Here is a 14,403-nt window from a genome sequence, read left to right on the forward strand (position 1 = left end):
GATGTGTGTATTATGCTGCCTGAGACCGAGCCCGTAAGATGCGTTATCCTGCTGTCAGAGGTCATGCCTGCAAAGTGTGCATCCTGCTGTCTGAGGTTAAAACTGTAAGATGTGTGTCTACCCTGCTATCCGAGGCTGAGCTTAAAAGATGTATGTGTAAGATGTACGTGTGTATTCTGCTGTCGGAGGCTGAGTCTGTAAGATATCTGCGTCCTACTGCCTGAGGCCAAGCCTGTAAGATGCAGTATCCAGCTGTCAGACATCAAGCCTGTAATGTGCGTGTATCCTACCCAAAGCCGAGCCTGTAAGATGTGTGTCCATCCTGCTGTCTGAGGCCGAGCCTGTAACACAGTGGTATACTTCTGCCCGAAACTCAGCCTGTAAGATACGTGTGTCCTGCTGTTTGAGGCAAAGCCTGTAAGACATGTTATGTAGCTGTCACACATCAAGCCTGTAATGTTCGTGTATCCTGCTATACAAGGCTGAGCCTGTAAGATGTGTATCCAACCTTGTGCCCAAGGCCAAGCCTGTAAGATGGGTGTCCATCCTTTTGCCTGTCCTTCCTTCTGCCCAAAGCCGAGCCTGTAACGTGCGTCCATCCTGCTGTCTGAGGCTGAGCCTGTAAGATGCGAGTCCATCCTGCTGTCTGAGGCTGACCCTGTAAGATGTATGTCCATCCTTCTGCCCAAGGCTGAGCCTGTAAGATGTGTGTCCTTCCTTCGACCCAAGGCTGAGCCTGTAAAATGTGTGTCCATCCTTCTGTCTGAGGCCGAGCCTGTAAGATGTATGTCCATCCTGCTGTCTGAGGCTGAGCCTGTAAGATGTGTGTCCATCCTTTTGCCCGAGGCCGAGCCTCTAAGATGTGTGTCCACCCTGCTGTCTGAGGTCGAGCCTGTAAGATGTATGTCCATCCTGCTGTCTGAGGCTGAGCCTGAAAGATGTGTCTCCATCCTTCTGCCCAAGGCCAAGCCTGTAAGATGTGTGTCCATCCTTCTGCCCAAGGCCGAGCCTGTAAGATGTGTGTCCACTTTGCTGTCTGAGGTCGAGCCTGTAAGATGTATGTCCATCCTTCTGTCTGAGGCCGAGCCTGTAAGATGTATGTCCATCCTGCTGTCTGATGGTGAGCCTGTAAGATGTGTGTCCATCCTTCTGCCCGAGGCCGAGCCTGTAAGATGTGTGTCCATCCTGCTGTCTGAGGTCGAGCTTGTAAGATGTATGTCCATCCTGCTGTCTGAGGCCGAGCCTGTAAGATGTATCTCCACCCTGCTGTCTGATGTCAAGCCTGTAAGATGTATGTCCATCCTGCTCTCTGAGGCTGAGCCTCTAAGATGTGTCTCCATCCTTCTGCCCAAGGCCAAGCCTGTAAGATGTGTGTCCATCCTTCTGCCCAAGGCTGAGCCTGTAAAATGTGTGTCCATCCTTCTGTCTGAGGTCGAGCCTGTAAGATGTATGTCCATCCTGCTGTCTGAGGCCGAGCCTGTAAGATGTGTGTCCATTCTTCTGCCCGAGGCCGAGCCTGTAAGATGTGTGTCCATCCTGTTGTCTGAGGCCGAGCCTGTAAGATGTGTGTCCATCCTGCTGTGTGAGGTCAAGTCTGTAAGACGGGTAAAAACTGGGACAGGAGGAGCGTAGCTATCAACAGTACAGCGGGTGAAGTGGCACCGGGGCCTCTGGAAGTGAGAGACCCACTTCACCCCAATTAACGGGTTCTTTTTTACTACAAAACCATGGGATGGGGCCGAGTTCCCTCCTTGCATTATGGCCCACACAGCGATCGCTGCGCCCTGACGCAAGGACAGTTTTGCTGTCTCATGCCCCTGTCTATAATGTTTAGTAAGGTGGGGGAGCAGCTCCCTTGTCCTGGCTAAGCCCCCCCCCCCCCCATCCCACGCGCTGCCAGAGACTCATATCTGCATCCTGCCGCCTCAGCTGTTTATCTGTCAGAAGTGCTTGAAACCGCTGCAGAGCGCTGGCCCCGGGGAGACTCAAGGTCAGAGTCAAAATATTCAGGAAAATACCAATTAAACACATGGTAGCCCAGATCAAATGATTTCTTTCTGCGCGCGCTGTGCCCACCAGGCTGAAACTAACGTCACTCTCTGCTCTTTCACTCTCTCTCTCTCTCTCTGAACTTCACACCGCCCCCTCCCCGCACACCCCCGGCCCCTCTTTTCATCTCTCACGCCCCCCCAACTCTCTCTCTCTGTTTCTGAACTTTACTTCACGCCCCCTCTGTACCCCTGGCCCTCTCTTTTCATCTCTCACGCCCCCCCAACTCTCTCTCTCTCTGTTTCTGAACTTTACTTCACACGCCCTCTGTACCCCTGGCCCTCTCTTTTCATCTCTCACGCCCCCCCAACTCTCTCTCTCTCTGAACTTTACTTCACACCCCCTCTGTACCCCTGGCCCTCTCTTTTCATCTCTGATGAGCTCTCCCACCCCTGTGTCTGTCTCTCTCCTTCTCTGTTTCTGTACCTCTGACCCTCTCTTTTAATCTCTCATGCACTTTGTCTCTCTCTCTCTCTCCTTGCATGTCTGTCTCTCTCTCTCTCCTTGCATCTCTCTCTCCCTCTCTCTTCTCCCCCTCTCCCTCTCTCTCTCTCTCTCTCTCTCACTCACTCTCTCCTTGCATGCCTGTCTCTCTCCCTCTGAACTTCACATCACCCCGTCTTCACACACATCTGGCCCTTCTCTTCCTCTCTCCTCTTCTCTCTCTCTCTCTGCACTTTACCCCCTCTGCATAACTTGCCCCCTCTTTCTCTATCTCCCCCGTCTCTCCCTTTACCCCCCTCTTCTCCGCCCTTCTCTACCCCACACTTGCCCTCCTCTGCTTTCACCCCTTCCCTTCCACTGCCCCTCATTCTACCCGCCTCCTCTGCGCATGCTCTAGAACCGCAGCTGAAGGGTATCGTCACCAGGCTGTTCTGCAGACACGGTTTCTTCCTCCAGATGAAGTCGGACGGGACCATCGGCGGCACGAAGGAAGACTGCAGCTCGTCCAGTGAGTATGCGGTGGGCCTGGGCCCTGGGGCCACCCTCGGAGTGGGAGGGCAGTCTGGAAGGTGCCAGCCGAAGCACTACTGGGGCAGGAGGCCAGCACCCTTAGGGTTTCAGGATCACTTACCCATAATTCTGACATATTGAGAGCTACTGGAATTATGCGGCATGGGAGGACCAAATTATGCAGCAAGAACAGCAAATTATGCGGCATAATCAGTCATAATGGGGAACATCATTTCCTCATTTTTAAACATGTTAACACAATCTGGACAAATATGTCACCTCATTACAACACGTTTGACACCCAATTACAGTAATAAGCAACAGAAAGACGACCAGTCAACCTCTGGGAAGGGCTTTCCACTTCACTGCAACACGTGCTGCGTTTTTAGTAAGTTTAGCTCCATTTGAGTTAGACATTTCTTTTTGTTAAAATCTGCAGATTATGCAACAGATGGTAGATTATGTGGCAAATGTGGCAAATCCTCAAATATGCGAGAAATACTGTGGTCATAAAATCACTTAATTCCAGTGGCCCTAAATGTATTTCCCATTAAGACTGCTTTTCCCCTACAGCCTAGCATTCCCTGAAAACTAAATAGAGAAAAATCATGTTCCCTCAGCACAACAACTCTGTGACACAAACAGTGATGCAATAGGGGGCTACAGCCCAAACTCTGCACATTAAAAGTCAACAATGTCTTTACTCCAGTAGGAATGTGAAATACCCTGACCTCAGAGAGAACCAAACTCTTCTCAGAAAAGACATTATATGTAATGTTCGATAAAATGTAATTGGCCACCAGATCCTAACACACTAAAAAAGACACGACGCTGCCAGTTTACAAACCACCAAGGCCTGGATTTGAAGTTGTGAAAAATAAGGTGTGTATTTACCACTCCCGGTACCTATGATGATACCAGAGTGAGGGGGTACTCAACGGGTGTGATGAACAGTGGGTGAAAAATTGCTCTCTGGCAGCAGAGTGCGCAGATTTTTGCCTACACTTGGAGCGCAGACTTCCGGCAAAACCCAGCCAGTTGCCACATGGCAGAGTTTTTCTTGTACCCAGCTCGCCAATGTTAAGTTGGCGAGCGAAAATTTGTGTCCCATAGCACGATTTTTGGGCACTAGAATGTCTCCTTGCAAGATTTCTCAACATCGGTGTCCTGGCAGGTCGCAACCACTCGCGTTGAGAAAGCTGCCTCTCCAGTAGAAAATCTACTAGAGTGGCAGAAAGAAACTGCGCCCTCTGGTGCACTGTGTGGTGCATTTTACAGCGTGGAACACGCTCTCGGCGCTAAAAATAAGCATAAATAGCGTGACGTGGTAAATTCCGCCCGCTCGCAAAACTCTATCTTGCAAAGTTTTTATGTAACTCCGTGGAATTTTGCTTCGTAAAAGTACATGAGTTTCGCCCACCCGTAATCAATAGCTCCATGTCCTGAGTTTTCAACTTGGAAATGAGCATGACATGCAGAATCTGCATTTAATACACTGAATTCAGCATATTTTGCCTTTTTTCCAGGCCTTTCCCCCAGGAATTTCGACAGGTTTTACCTGATAAAATCTATCAGGGGCAAACTTTGAGGGTGTGATACACATCAAACACAAGGAGATGATGGACGGAGCACTGAACCTTTTCAAACACACCCCAGTCACAGATCTGGGTCGAATCCATCATCATTCTTTAGCTCACTTCGCCACCTCAGTTCAGACACAGCCTTATGCAAATCAGTCTTGACCCTGTGACCCCTTGGGAACAGTCCAGCCTGAACTGCCAAGCCAGGTCTTCCCTGAACCGGAAAAAAGCCTCCTGGGACCGGTTTCGGGCTAACAGACCTCTTCAGCCAGTCTAGCTTCAATCCAGTGGGAAAGTGAGCAAGGGACCCACGTCTGGGCATTCCCTGCCAACATAGCTGTGTCTGAACTAAGGTGGCGAAGTGAGCTAGAGAATGATGATGGATTCAACACAGATCTGTGACCGGGTATGAGTGTCTGAAAAGTTTCACTGCTCCATCCATCTTCTTCTTGTGTTCGCTTTGTTTGCCCTAAGTTGGCAGGGTATGCTCAGACGTGAGGGTGTTACCCAGACACCGGTCCCAGGATGCTTGTTTCCGGTTCAGGGAAAACTTGGCTTGGCAGTTCGGGCTGGACTGTTCCCATGAGGCACAGGGTCAAGACTGGTTTGCATATAGCTGGGTCTGAACTGAAGTGACGAAGTGAGCTAAAGAATGATGATGGATTCAACTCAGATCTGTGACTTGGGGTGAGTGTCTGAAAAGTTTCAGCACTCCGTTCATCATCTCCTTGTGTTTGCTTTGTTCACCCTAAGTTGGCAGGGTATGCCCAGACATGGGTTCCTTGCTCACTTTGCCACTGGATTCAAGCTAGCCTGGCTGATGAGGGTGTGATACACATCACGTAACTTTGAATTCAGACCCCTGTGATAGGAGTCGGAATGTAATGAATGTAACGCTTAACTTGTAATTAGGGCACAAGGGTCACCATTCATCCGACTGTAGATCCATGTCAGACACTGAAACAACTCTCCTCTGGTCACAGAAATATTCTGACCATCCAAGACCTCGACCTCCCCTGGCCATTGAGATCTTGTAACCATCCGTTGAGGACACAAGCATCTGTTGGTGCCTCGGATAGCCCAATCGCCCATCCTTCCTTTAGCATCATCTCTTTCAGAGATAATCCAACCACACACCAACCCACAAATCATTCTTGACCTAATGTAAAGGCACACTATGAATCTGTGGATCCTCAGATACCAGAGATGACCCTTCTATCTACGCATCCTTTAAGCATCATTGGACCTAAGAGATTTCATTCATCAACCCTCAGCTCAACCATCCCCTGATTCGTAAGTAATTCATCCATTCAACAACAAAAAGAATCATTCTCTGGTGCCTAACAAAAATGAATGTGTCCTCATGTAACGCAACTGGTGCCATGTAAAGCGCTCATATCCTATACCTTCGGATCAAGTTCGCGCTATATAAAACTCGGTGAAATAAAAAAAAAAGCCAAGACAACTAACCAGTTTCCTTAAATCCAACCATCCTCTGATGCCAGATACAATATAAACATCAACCACACCCAACAATCTTTTAATGCCAGAGATATTTCAAGGTATCGCCATCAAATAGTCCAAACATCCACAAAGCAGAGAACCGGTTTGGATCCTGTAGAGAATACAAACATCCAGCAAGAGTGAGGGCATCTTGAGATGCTGGAGAGGCCCAACCACCCAGCAAGTACCAAACCATCACCTGATCAAAGAGAGAATCAACCACCAATCAAGGAACTGACTAACATCTGATTGCAGAGATAAGTCAAGCAGCAGCTGCAAACAAAGTCTTCACAGTGTAGGGATTACCCAACCTCCCACCACGAATCACATCCTCCTCTGATCCTAAAGATAATTTGACCACCCAGCAAGTATCCAAGCATCACTTGCTCCCCAGAACTACCATTCACTAAGGTCCCAACCATCCATGAGTCCAAAGATAAGACACCAAGACATCGAAAGTCCCGTTGCTTGAGATAATAGAGTCTACCTAGAACTGGGCCGTCATTTGATCCCTCAACAATTATCATTTCACCCAAAACCCAACTAGGCACCCTCCTAAGAGATAATCTAGTGCCTAATTTGCAACAACAAAACTACATAACTAAATCGTGCATGACCATACATATTCTGCCTCTTTATCTCACTCTTGCTGGTTCTTTTTCATTCCTTCTTCCTCATTTTGTTACTGTTTACCTATCTTTCTCCATCCTTTTTCTTTTTTGTTCCTTCTTTCTCTTTTCTTTGGGTCAAAGTCTGACCCCGGAAAACAAGTTCCGAAACCTAAAATGAGTGTCGGTGCCCACCACCTACAACCACTGGTTCAAAATAAGCACAGTTAATCCACCCATCCACCAAGACCACCTACATCCTGTGATGTATGAGGCGAGAAACCCCCACCAAGAACTCGGCAATGAACTGCTCCCACGGTCCAATTCCAGAGATGATTCTCTTTCCAATGATAATCCAGCCACACGCGAGTAATTAAACTATTCTGTCATCCCTTCGATCACCCACCAAGAACCCATCCTCTGATTCCAGAGATAATCTATGTATCCACCAATTCAACCACCCGTGGACCCAAGTAATCCAGACATCACCAACCCACCTATTCACTAAGAAACCAGTCAGTCAATGAAATAACCACCAATCAAATGTGAGGACAGGTGTAGACACTCCCAACGGGAGTCTCTTTACATAAATATATGTAGCTTCAGAACTTCCGACAAATGATTCACTGTGGAGTAACTAAAACTCTATATTGCCCAACAGTGAAACAATTATCACACTGGGAAACTTGAGAATAAGGCATCAGCTTTTATCTTACTACACCCCTCCAGTCAGCTTACATCTGATTGTCCCTTCCTGGCTGTGTTTTTCTATTCTTGCCCCCCTCAGCCATCAATGGCACTCTGTTTCACTTCACCACAGTCCTTGTCTGACAGCCTCCTTTTCTTTCTCTCTCTTCTTCTGGCTTTCATTTGTCACTCTCATCTTAAGACCCCGTGTCTCTCTTTCATGTGTCGAGTCTTCTTCTGTTTTACAATCTATGTTTACTTCCTTCTTCCCCATGGTTACAAACAGTTTCTAGCTCTCTTTTTTCTCTTTCTATTGGTGACCCCCCTTCTCCCTATTTGATCTCTTCTCTCTCCATCCGTGTGTTTGTATTTTTATCTTTAACCACGTCTGTGTAAATGCAATACCTGGTGTCCTGATTATACCCACCTCCCTTACTTTCTGTGTCCATATCTCTTGTTTCCTCATATCTCTCCTTCCTGCTCTCCATTTGTCTCAACTTATCTCTTCTTGTGTAGCGTATTTGCCTTTCTTCTGACCCTCTCTGCCTCTTATTCTCTCTTTCACAGGGTGGGTAATTCAAAGATGTCAATACTCACTTTATGTATAACATCTTGTATCTGGCACCCATCAACACCCCCTCCTTGCCCACCCCCCCCCCCCCAAGTAAACCCCCATGAATGTGCGGTGCTCCTTCACTCCCCAGCAAGGCCTGTGCCACATACATGTATGTATAGGCATATATAATACATACATATTTTTACATTGAGGACATGTACTCCGCTCGGATGCCCCCCCCTCCTTAGTGCTCTTGTTGAACCCCCTCATTTTGTGACAGCCATTTAGAAGCCCCTCCACAATTTTCTTCATACCAGTGCATGTTCCGACCCTTTCATGGGGTTCATATCAGCCTGCCTCTCGATGTCCGTGGGAGCTCTTTGTTGTGTCCATGGGGGGTCCATGCCCCCCCACCCCACACCCCATACACACATCTGCAGGTTTCCTGGGCGCATTTGTTCATTCTGAAACAAAGGTTCCTACTCAGACCGTCTCCAGCGCTCTCGGTTCAGGGTGCCTGACACCAGACACAGTACCAAGAGCACACAGTGACAGTACCCACCATCCTGCAGACGTTTGATGCTGGCAGGTGTGAGGGACACTTTGAGCTTCAGCGGTGCTCGGTGTCCATGAGAAAAGCATTGGCCAAACCAACAGATCTCCTTTTAATTGCTAAAGGATGAAAAGACAGGCATGCACAAATGCTGTTTGCAAGCAGTCTCGCTAAAGCCAGTGTGTCCTCTCTTACTGGCTGTGAGGATGGCTCTGCCATATTGCATGGAGTGCTTGTCCCACCCCAATGCGTGACGTCTTACCCCCCTCCCCACCAGAGTTTAGGTTTAGTTACATCTAGACCATCTTTCTCTTTGCTTCTGCGCCCTCTCCCCGCCTCTTGTACCACTCTCCTGTCTTTCCCCTCTTGTCTGGTGTTTTCGGATATCACCACGGTGTCCCCAACGCACTCTCTGTCTTTCTTGACTTCTCTCCATTTCTTTGCACGTTTGCCATCCTTTTCCCTAATTTGTCCCCTTTCATCTGCAGTCTTTTCTCAGCCTGTTTCTCTTCCCACGCCCCGAGGCCTTCTCCCGCTCCCTCAGTGCCCGGATCAGAATCTCTCCCTCGTGTTCTCCCACTTCCTCTCGCACTCGGTAGCTCACTCTCTTTTGTTCGCACTGCCATTCTGTCTGTCTCCCTCCCTCGCTTTCTAACTCTGTCCTTCTGACTCTTTGTCGTTCTCTATCTCTCCCTTTCATCTGTCGCTCTTCTATCCTCCTTAACTCACGCACACACAGGCTATCGTTTTGTATTTTACGCACACACAAGCTATCGTTTTGTATTTTACGCACACACAAGCTATCGTTCTGTATTTTACTCTCCCTCTCACGCACACACAAGTTATCGTTTTGTATTTTACGCACACACAAGCTATCGTTTTGTATTTTACGCACACACAAGCTATCGTTCTGTATTTTACTCTCCCTCTCACGCACACACAAGTTATCGTTTTGTATTTTACGCACACACAAGCTATCGTTCTGTATTTTACTCTCCCTCTCACGCACACACAAGTTATCGTTTTGTATTTTACGCACACACAAGCTATTGGTTCGGTATTTTACGCACACACAAGCTATCGTTCGGTATTTTACGCGCACACAAGCTATCGTTCGGTATTTTACGCGCACACAAGCTATCGTTCGGTATTTTACTCTCTCCCTCTCACGGACACACAAGCTATCGTTCTGTATTCCACTCTTTACCCTTCTCTCAATGTCTGTCTCTCTCGCTCTATAACTCTCTGGCTGTCTCTATTTCCAGCTCCTTCTCTTGTTCTTTATTCCTTGCTCTCGTTTTTTGGTCTGTCCCACACTCATACTATCTCTCACTCTCTTTTGCTCTTTCTTGACGTCTTTCTGTGTTTCTCTGCGCACAGAACCACTCCTGCCAAAGCGCATCATTCGCTTCCTCGTGTGTGGTTGAAAGGAGGCGTCTAATTAACATGTAGCATTAGTCCACAGTGAGACAACTGCTGAGTCAGCCTGACGGGCGGAAGGAGACATCACTGGTGTGATGAGGCTGGAGGCTGAGAGTTCCGACGGCCGAGCACCCTTGGAATCACACTCAGACCCCTGCGCTCGGATGAGCCAGCCGCCCTGCTGTGCGCTTCCTTCGCTCGAGGCAGCCCCCCGCCCCCCCCCGCCGCCCACCTCTACTCTAGTCAGACTTCCGTCCTCCCCTGTGCTTCCTTCCTGCCTGGCCTTCATCCCACCAACCAGTGTCCTCGCGCCTCCCTCTGCAGACGCTTTAGTATCTATCCATGCTTTTACTGCCCCCCCCCCCATCTTCCCTCTATGTCCAGTGCTTGAAAGAGAAACATAAAACTGCTAACGAAAAGTGCAAGTACTTTCTGCTGAGAAGGGCAAGTACCTCCTCCCATTAAAAGTATTACATGACACCCCTGCTGAGAAGTGCAGGTAGCCTGTAGTGTCGCGATATTCATCCCTGACGTGACACGCGATGGTGTGCACGTCAGGGCACGTTAGTTGTACGTTCCCGAATAAATACGACGTCACGCAGACACGTAGGCAGAAACGCCACGGCTGCGGAGACGGCGACCAAGCAACACGAGTGTCCCGTGTGTTTATTGAGTCCCACGTGTTGGGCCTACACCAGGGGCCCATCAGCATAGGCCCCCAGCGACACCACAAGTTGGCGACGAGGGTGCGATCGCGCCCCTGCTCCTGATCGGCGCGTCCGGTTGGTGTGGCGGCCGTCAGCGCTCCTCGCTTGCGGTGCTCGTGCCCCGCCGGAGCGCGCTGCGGTCCCCGCGCTGACAGTCCTCCCAGGACGTGCGCGGAAGCGCCGGAGCGCTCCGTGTTGGTTGGCTGCTCGCGCTGGGGCCGTCTCTGCCATCGGCGCCCCAGCGCGCTTCAAGGACCTCACGTGCCCTGCCCTCTTGCCCTGGGGAGCGCGCAGCACCTGCCGTGCCCTGCCTCCACACGACGAAAACAAGACAGAGGGGACACACAGCGTCGTCTTGCTCACCAGCTGCCCAGGAAGGTAGGGTCAAGTGCCCCTGAGCCTGCATAAGCCCTCAATATCGTGGGACAAGGGAGTGGCTGGCCCACACACCCCCCTGCTGTCTCGGAGCCCCCCCCCCTGGGGAATCTGAAATGCCCAAGGGAGAAGAGGTCTCGCCTAGCGCCAGAGCGCATGTGAGCAGGAGGTCTAGCCCAGCGCCAGCCACACACGTGCCAGAAGGTCTCGCCCAGCGTTAGGGCACACGTGAGAGGGAGGTCCAACCCTGCGCAAGCCACGCACGTGCAACATGGCGACAATCCCACCAATAGAGCCGTTCTCCGTTGAGGGGTCCCCATCGACGGTAGCAGCCCGATGGAGAGACTGGGAGGACAGAGTGCGCATCTTCTTCGAGGCCACGAAGGTCCACAGAGATCAAAAGCGCGCAATGATAATTCACCTAGGTGGGAAAGAAATTCACAACATAGTGAAGACGCTCGCGGAAGCCACCCCCAAGACGCACACGACGCTCATAGCAGCTCTCAACGAATACTTTGAGCCAATGGCAAACCGCGACTATGAACGTTTCATATTTCGCCAGGCGCGCCAATCGCCGGAGGAGTCGCTCGACAAATTCTACGCTCGTCTAAAGAACTTAGCGGCCACCTGTGGGTTTCGAGACGAGACGGAGGAGATAAGAGGCCAGATAATACAAGGGTGTGCATCCGCCAAGCTGAGGGAGAGGATCTTGGAGGAATCCGGTAAGCCCCTAGCTGATATCCTGACGATGGGCCGAACGAAGGAACTGTCCAAGGCGCGCGCTGCGCACATGGAGGCGGCACTGCAAGTGCCAGTGAAGGCCGAGCCGGTCAATGCTGTGGCAGTCAAGCCGAAACAGAGGTGGCCCCGACGAAAGCCAGCCCCGGCTGCTCAAGAACAGCCAAAGTCCTGTGGGTACTGTGGTGGCTCGCCCCACGCCCCGTCGGAGTGCCCAGCAAGAGGGACCAAATGCAGAGGGTGTGGACGCTTCAACCACTTTGAGAAAGTGTGCCGATCGAAGGGTTTCCGAAAGCCCCGCCAAGCCGTTCACACGGTCGAGGAAGGAGGTCCGGGAGCCAGCGACATGGACGACGATGAAGAGGAGGAGAAAGTCATACACCGGGTACACATGATAGGCACGGCGGCCCGCCGGACTAGGAGACTGCCGCAATGCAGCATCCGAGTAGGGTCACAGGAAGTCACAACAGTGGTAGACACAGGAGCCAGCATCAACATCATGGCTGCCGCGATGCACAAGTCCATGCGTCCACAGCCCCCACTACAGCCCTCGACTATCACGGTATTCGCCTATGGACAGGAAGAACCGTTAAAGGTACGAGGAAAATTCAGAACGGTGATATCCCATGGGACAAGGTCAATCACGTCGAACGTCTACGTCACCGAAGACGGGCAAGGCATGCTCCTGGGCTGTCGAGCGGCAGAAGATCTGGGAGTGGTAACCTTCGCGTTTGGGGTACACCAAGAGTCAGTACACCACACTCTGGAGGAGTTCGAGGAAATCTTTCAAGGGATAGGCAAGTTCCGGGGGAAAGAAGTTCACCTGCATATCGATCCCACGGTCCAGCCGATAGCCCTCCGGCATCGCCGCATAGCATTCCACCTCAGGCCACTGGTGGAAGCGGAATTGAAGAAGCTTGAGGCAGCGGGGATCATTGAGAAAGTATCCGGACCGACCCCGTGGGTGTCGCCAATTGTCGTGGCGAAGAAACCCAAGCAGCCAGGCGCTGTCAGAATATGTGTGGACATGAGGCTCCCTAACGTTGCCATCAAAAGGGAGCGACACATCACCCCGACTATCGATGACATCGTTGGGGAGATGGCCGGCGCCAAGTGGTTCTCAAAGCTGGACTTACGCTCGGGATATCACCGATTAGTTCTGGACGAAGCATCCCGGAACATAACCACGTTCTCCACCCATGTAGGTCTGAGGCGATACACGAGGCTGAGCTTCGGGGTATCGAGCGCTGCGGAGGTGTTCCAGAACGTAATACAAGAGCTGATCGCTGGAATCCCCGGAGCGCTCAACGTCAGCGATGACATCATGGTACATGCCACGACGGTAGCGGAACACAACGAGAGGCTGGTGCAGGTGCTACGACGCATACGAGACGCAGGCCTCACACTACATCGGGAGAAGTGCGAATTCCTGTGCCGGAAGATCCAGTTCTTCGGCTACATCTTCTCAGCTGACGGCGTCAACCCCGATCCGGACAAGGTCAAGGACATCAAGGAGGCAGCCGCTCCTGCAAATGTCACGGAGGTGAGGAGTTTTCTAGGAATGGTGAATTACTGTGGCAGGTTCATCAAGGATCTTGCGAACCTCACAGCGCCACTGAGAGAACTCACAAAGGAGTCAACCCCCTGGACATGGAACAGTGACCAGAGTAGAGCATTTGAGGAAGTCAAACACGCACTCTCAGAAGCCACGACGCTGGCCTTCTTCGACCCGGCCAAGCTGACACAGATTGCTGTCGATGCCGGTCCAGTCGGGCTGGGCGCAGTCCTGCTGCAACGGAAGACAAATGCCGAGGAGTGGGCCCCGGTGGCCTTCGCCAGCCGGTCACTCACTGAGACGGAGCAGAGATACTCCCAAATAGGAAAGGAGGCGATCGCCATTCATTGGGGGTGTCGTCACTTCCACCTGTATGTCTACGGCAAACCCTTTGTTGTGACCACCGACCATAAGCCACTGGTATCCCTGTTTGCGGGCACCTCCACGAAGCCGCCGCCAAGGATAGAGAAGTGGATGTTGCAACTGCAGGACTACAACTGCAAGATTGAGTACCAGCCGGGTGCGCGAAACCCGGCGGACTACCTATCTCGCCACCCTCGCACAGCAACTCCAAAAGAAATAAAGGAGGCGGCAGAAACAGAAGAGTACATCCGGTGCGTCACGGCGCGGTCATGCCCCCGGCCAGTGTCCATGGCTAGCCTGTCCCAGGCCACCAGTGAAGACGAGTGCCTACAAAGAGCAAGAGTAGCAGTCCGAGACAACAGCTGGACCCGCGCCCGAGAGGAGTGGAAGAGCCTGACGCCTCAGGCGAAGCAGATAATGGAGAGCTTGTACCATGTGAGGACAGAACTGACGGAAGACGAGACTGGATGCCTGCTGAGAGGCCACCGGCTGGTCATACCGATGTCCCTCACCCAGAGAGTGGTGGATCTAGCCCATATCGGTCACCAGGGCATGGTCAAGACTAAGTCACGGCTCCGAACCAAAGTATGGTTCCCTCTCATGGACGAAATTGTGGAGGCCACCGTTCGAGAGTGCCAGGCGTGTCAGCTAACCGGTGAAGTGCCCCGGCCGGCCCCCGTGGTGATGGAGCCTCGCCCGAGGAGGCCCTGGTCAAAGATCAGCGTCGACTTCGGCAGCCTGCCAGACGGACGG

The 14,403-nt window shown here is 51.4% G+C and overlaps 1 protein-coding gene across 1 annotated transcript in view; it reads left to right on the forward strand.

Moving 5' to 3' along the window:
* FGF11 (fibroblast growth factor 11) overlaps positions 1 to 14,403 on the forward strand; it is a 433,912-nt gene that overhangs the window by 263,797 nt on the left and 155,712 nt on the right. The window contains exon 2 of the mRNA XM_085637555.1: positions 2,891 to 3,001. Within this exon, the coding sequence (XP_085493681.1) occupies positions 2,891 to 3,001 (111 nt within the window). The remainder of the gene's footprint in view (positions 1 to 2,890; positions 3,002 to 14,403) is intronic.

Source organism: Triturus cristatus, chromosome 12, assembly GCF_964204655.1.
Source record: "Triturus cristatus chromosome 12, aTriCri1.1, whole genome shotgun sequence".
Taxonomy (NCBI): Eukaryota; Metazoa; Chordata; class Amphibia; order Caudata; family Salamandridae; genus Triturus; species Triturus cristatus.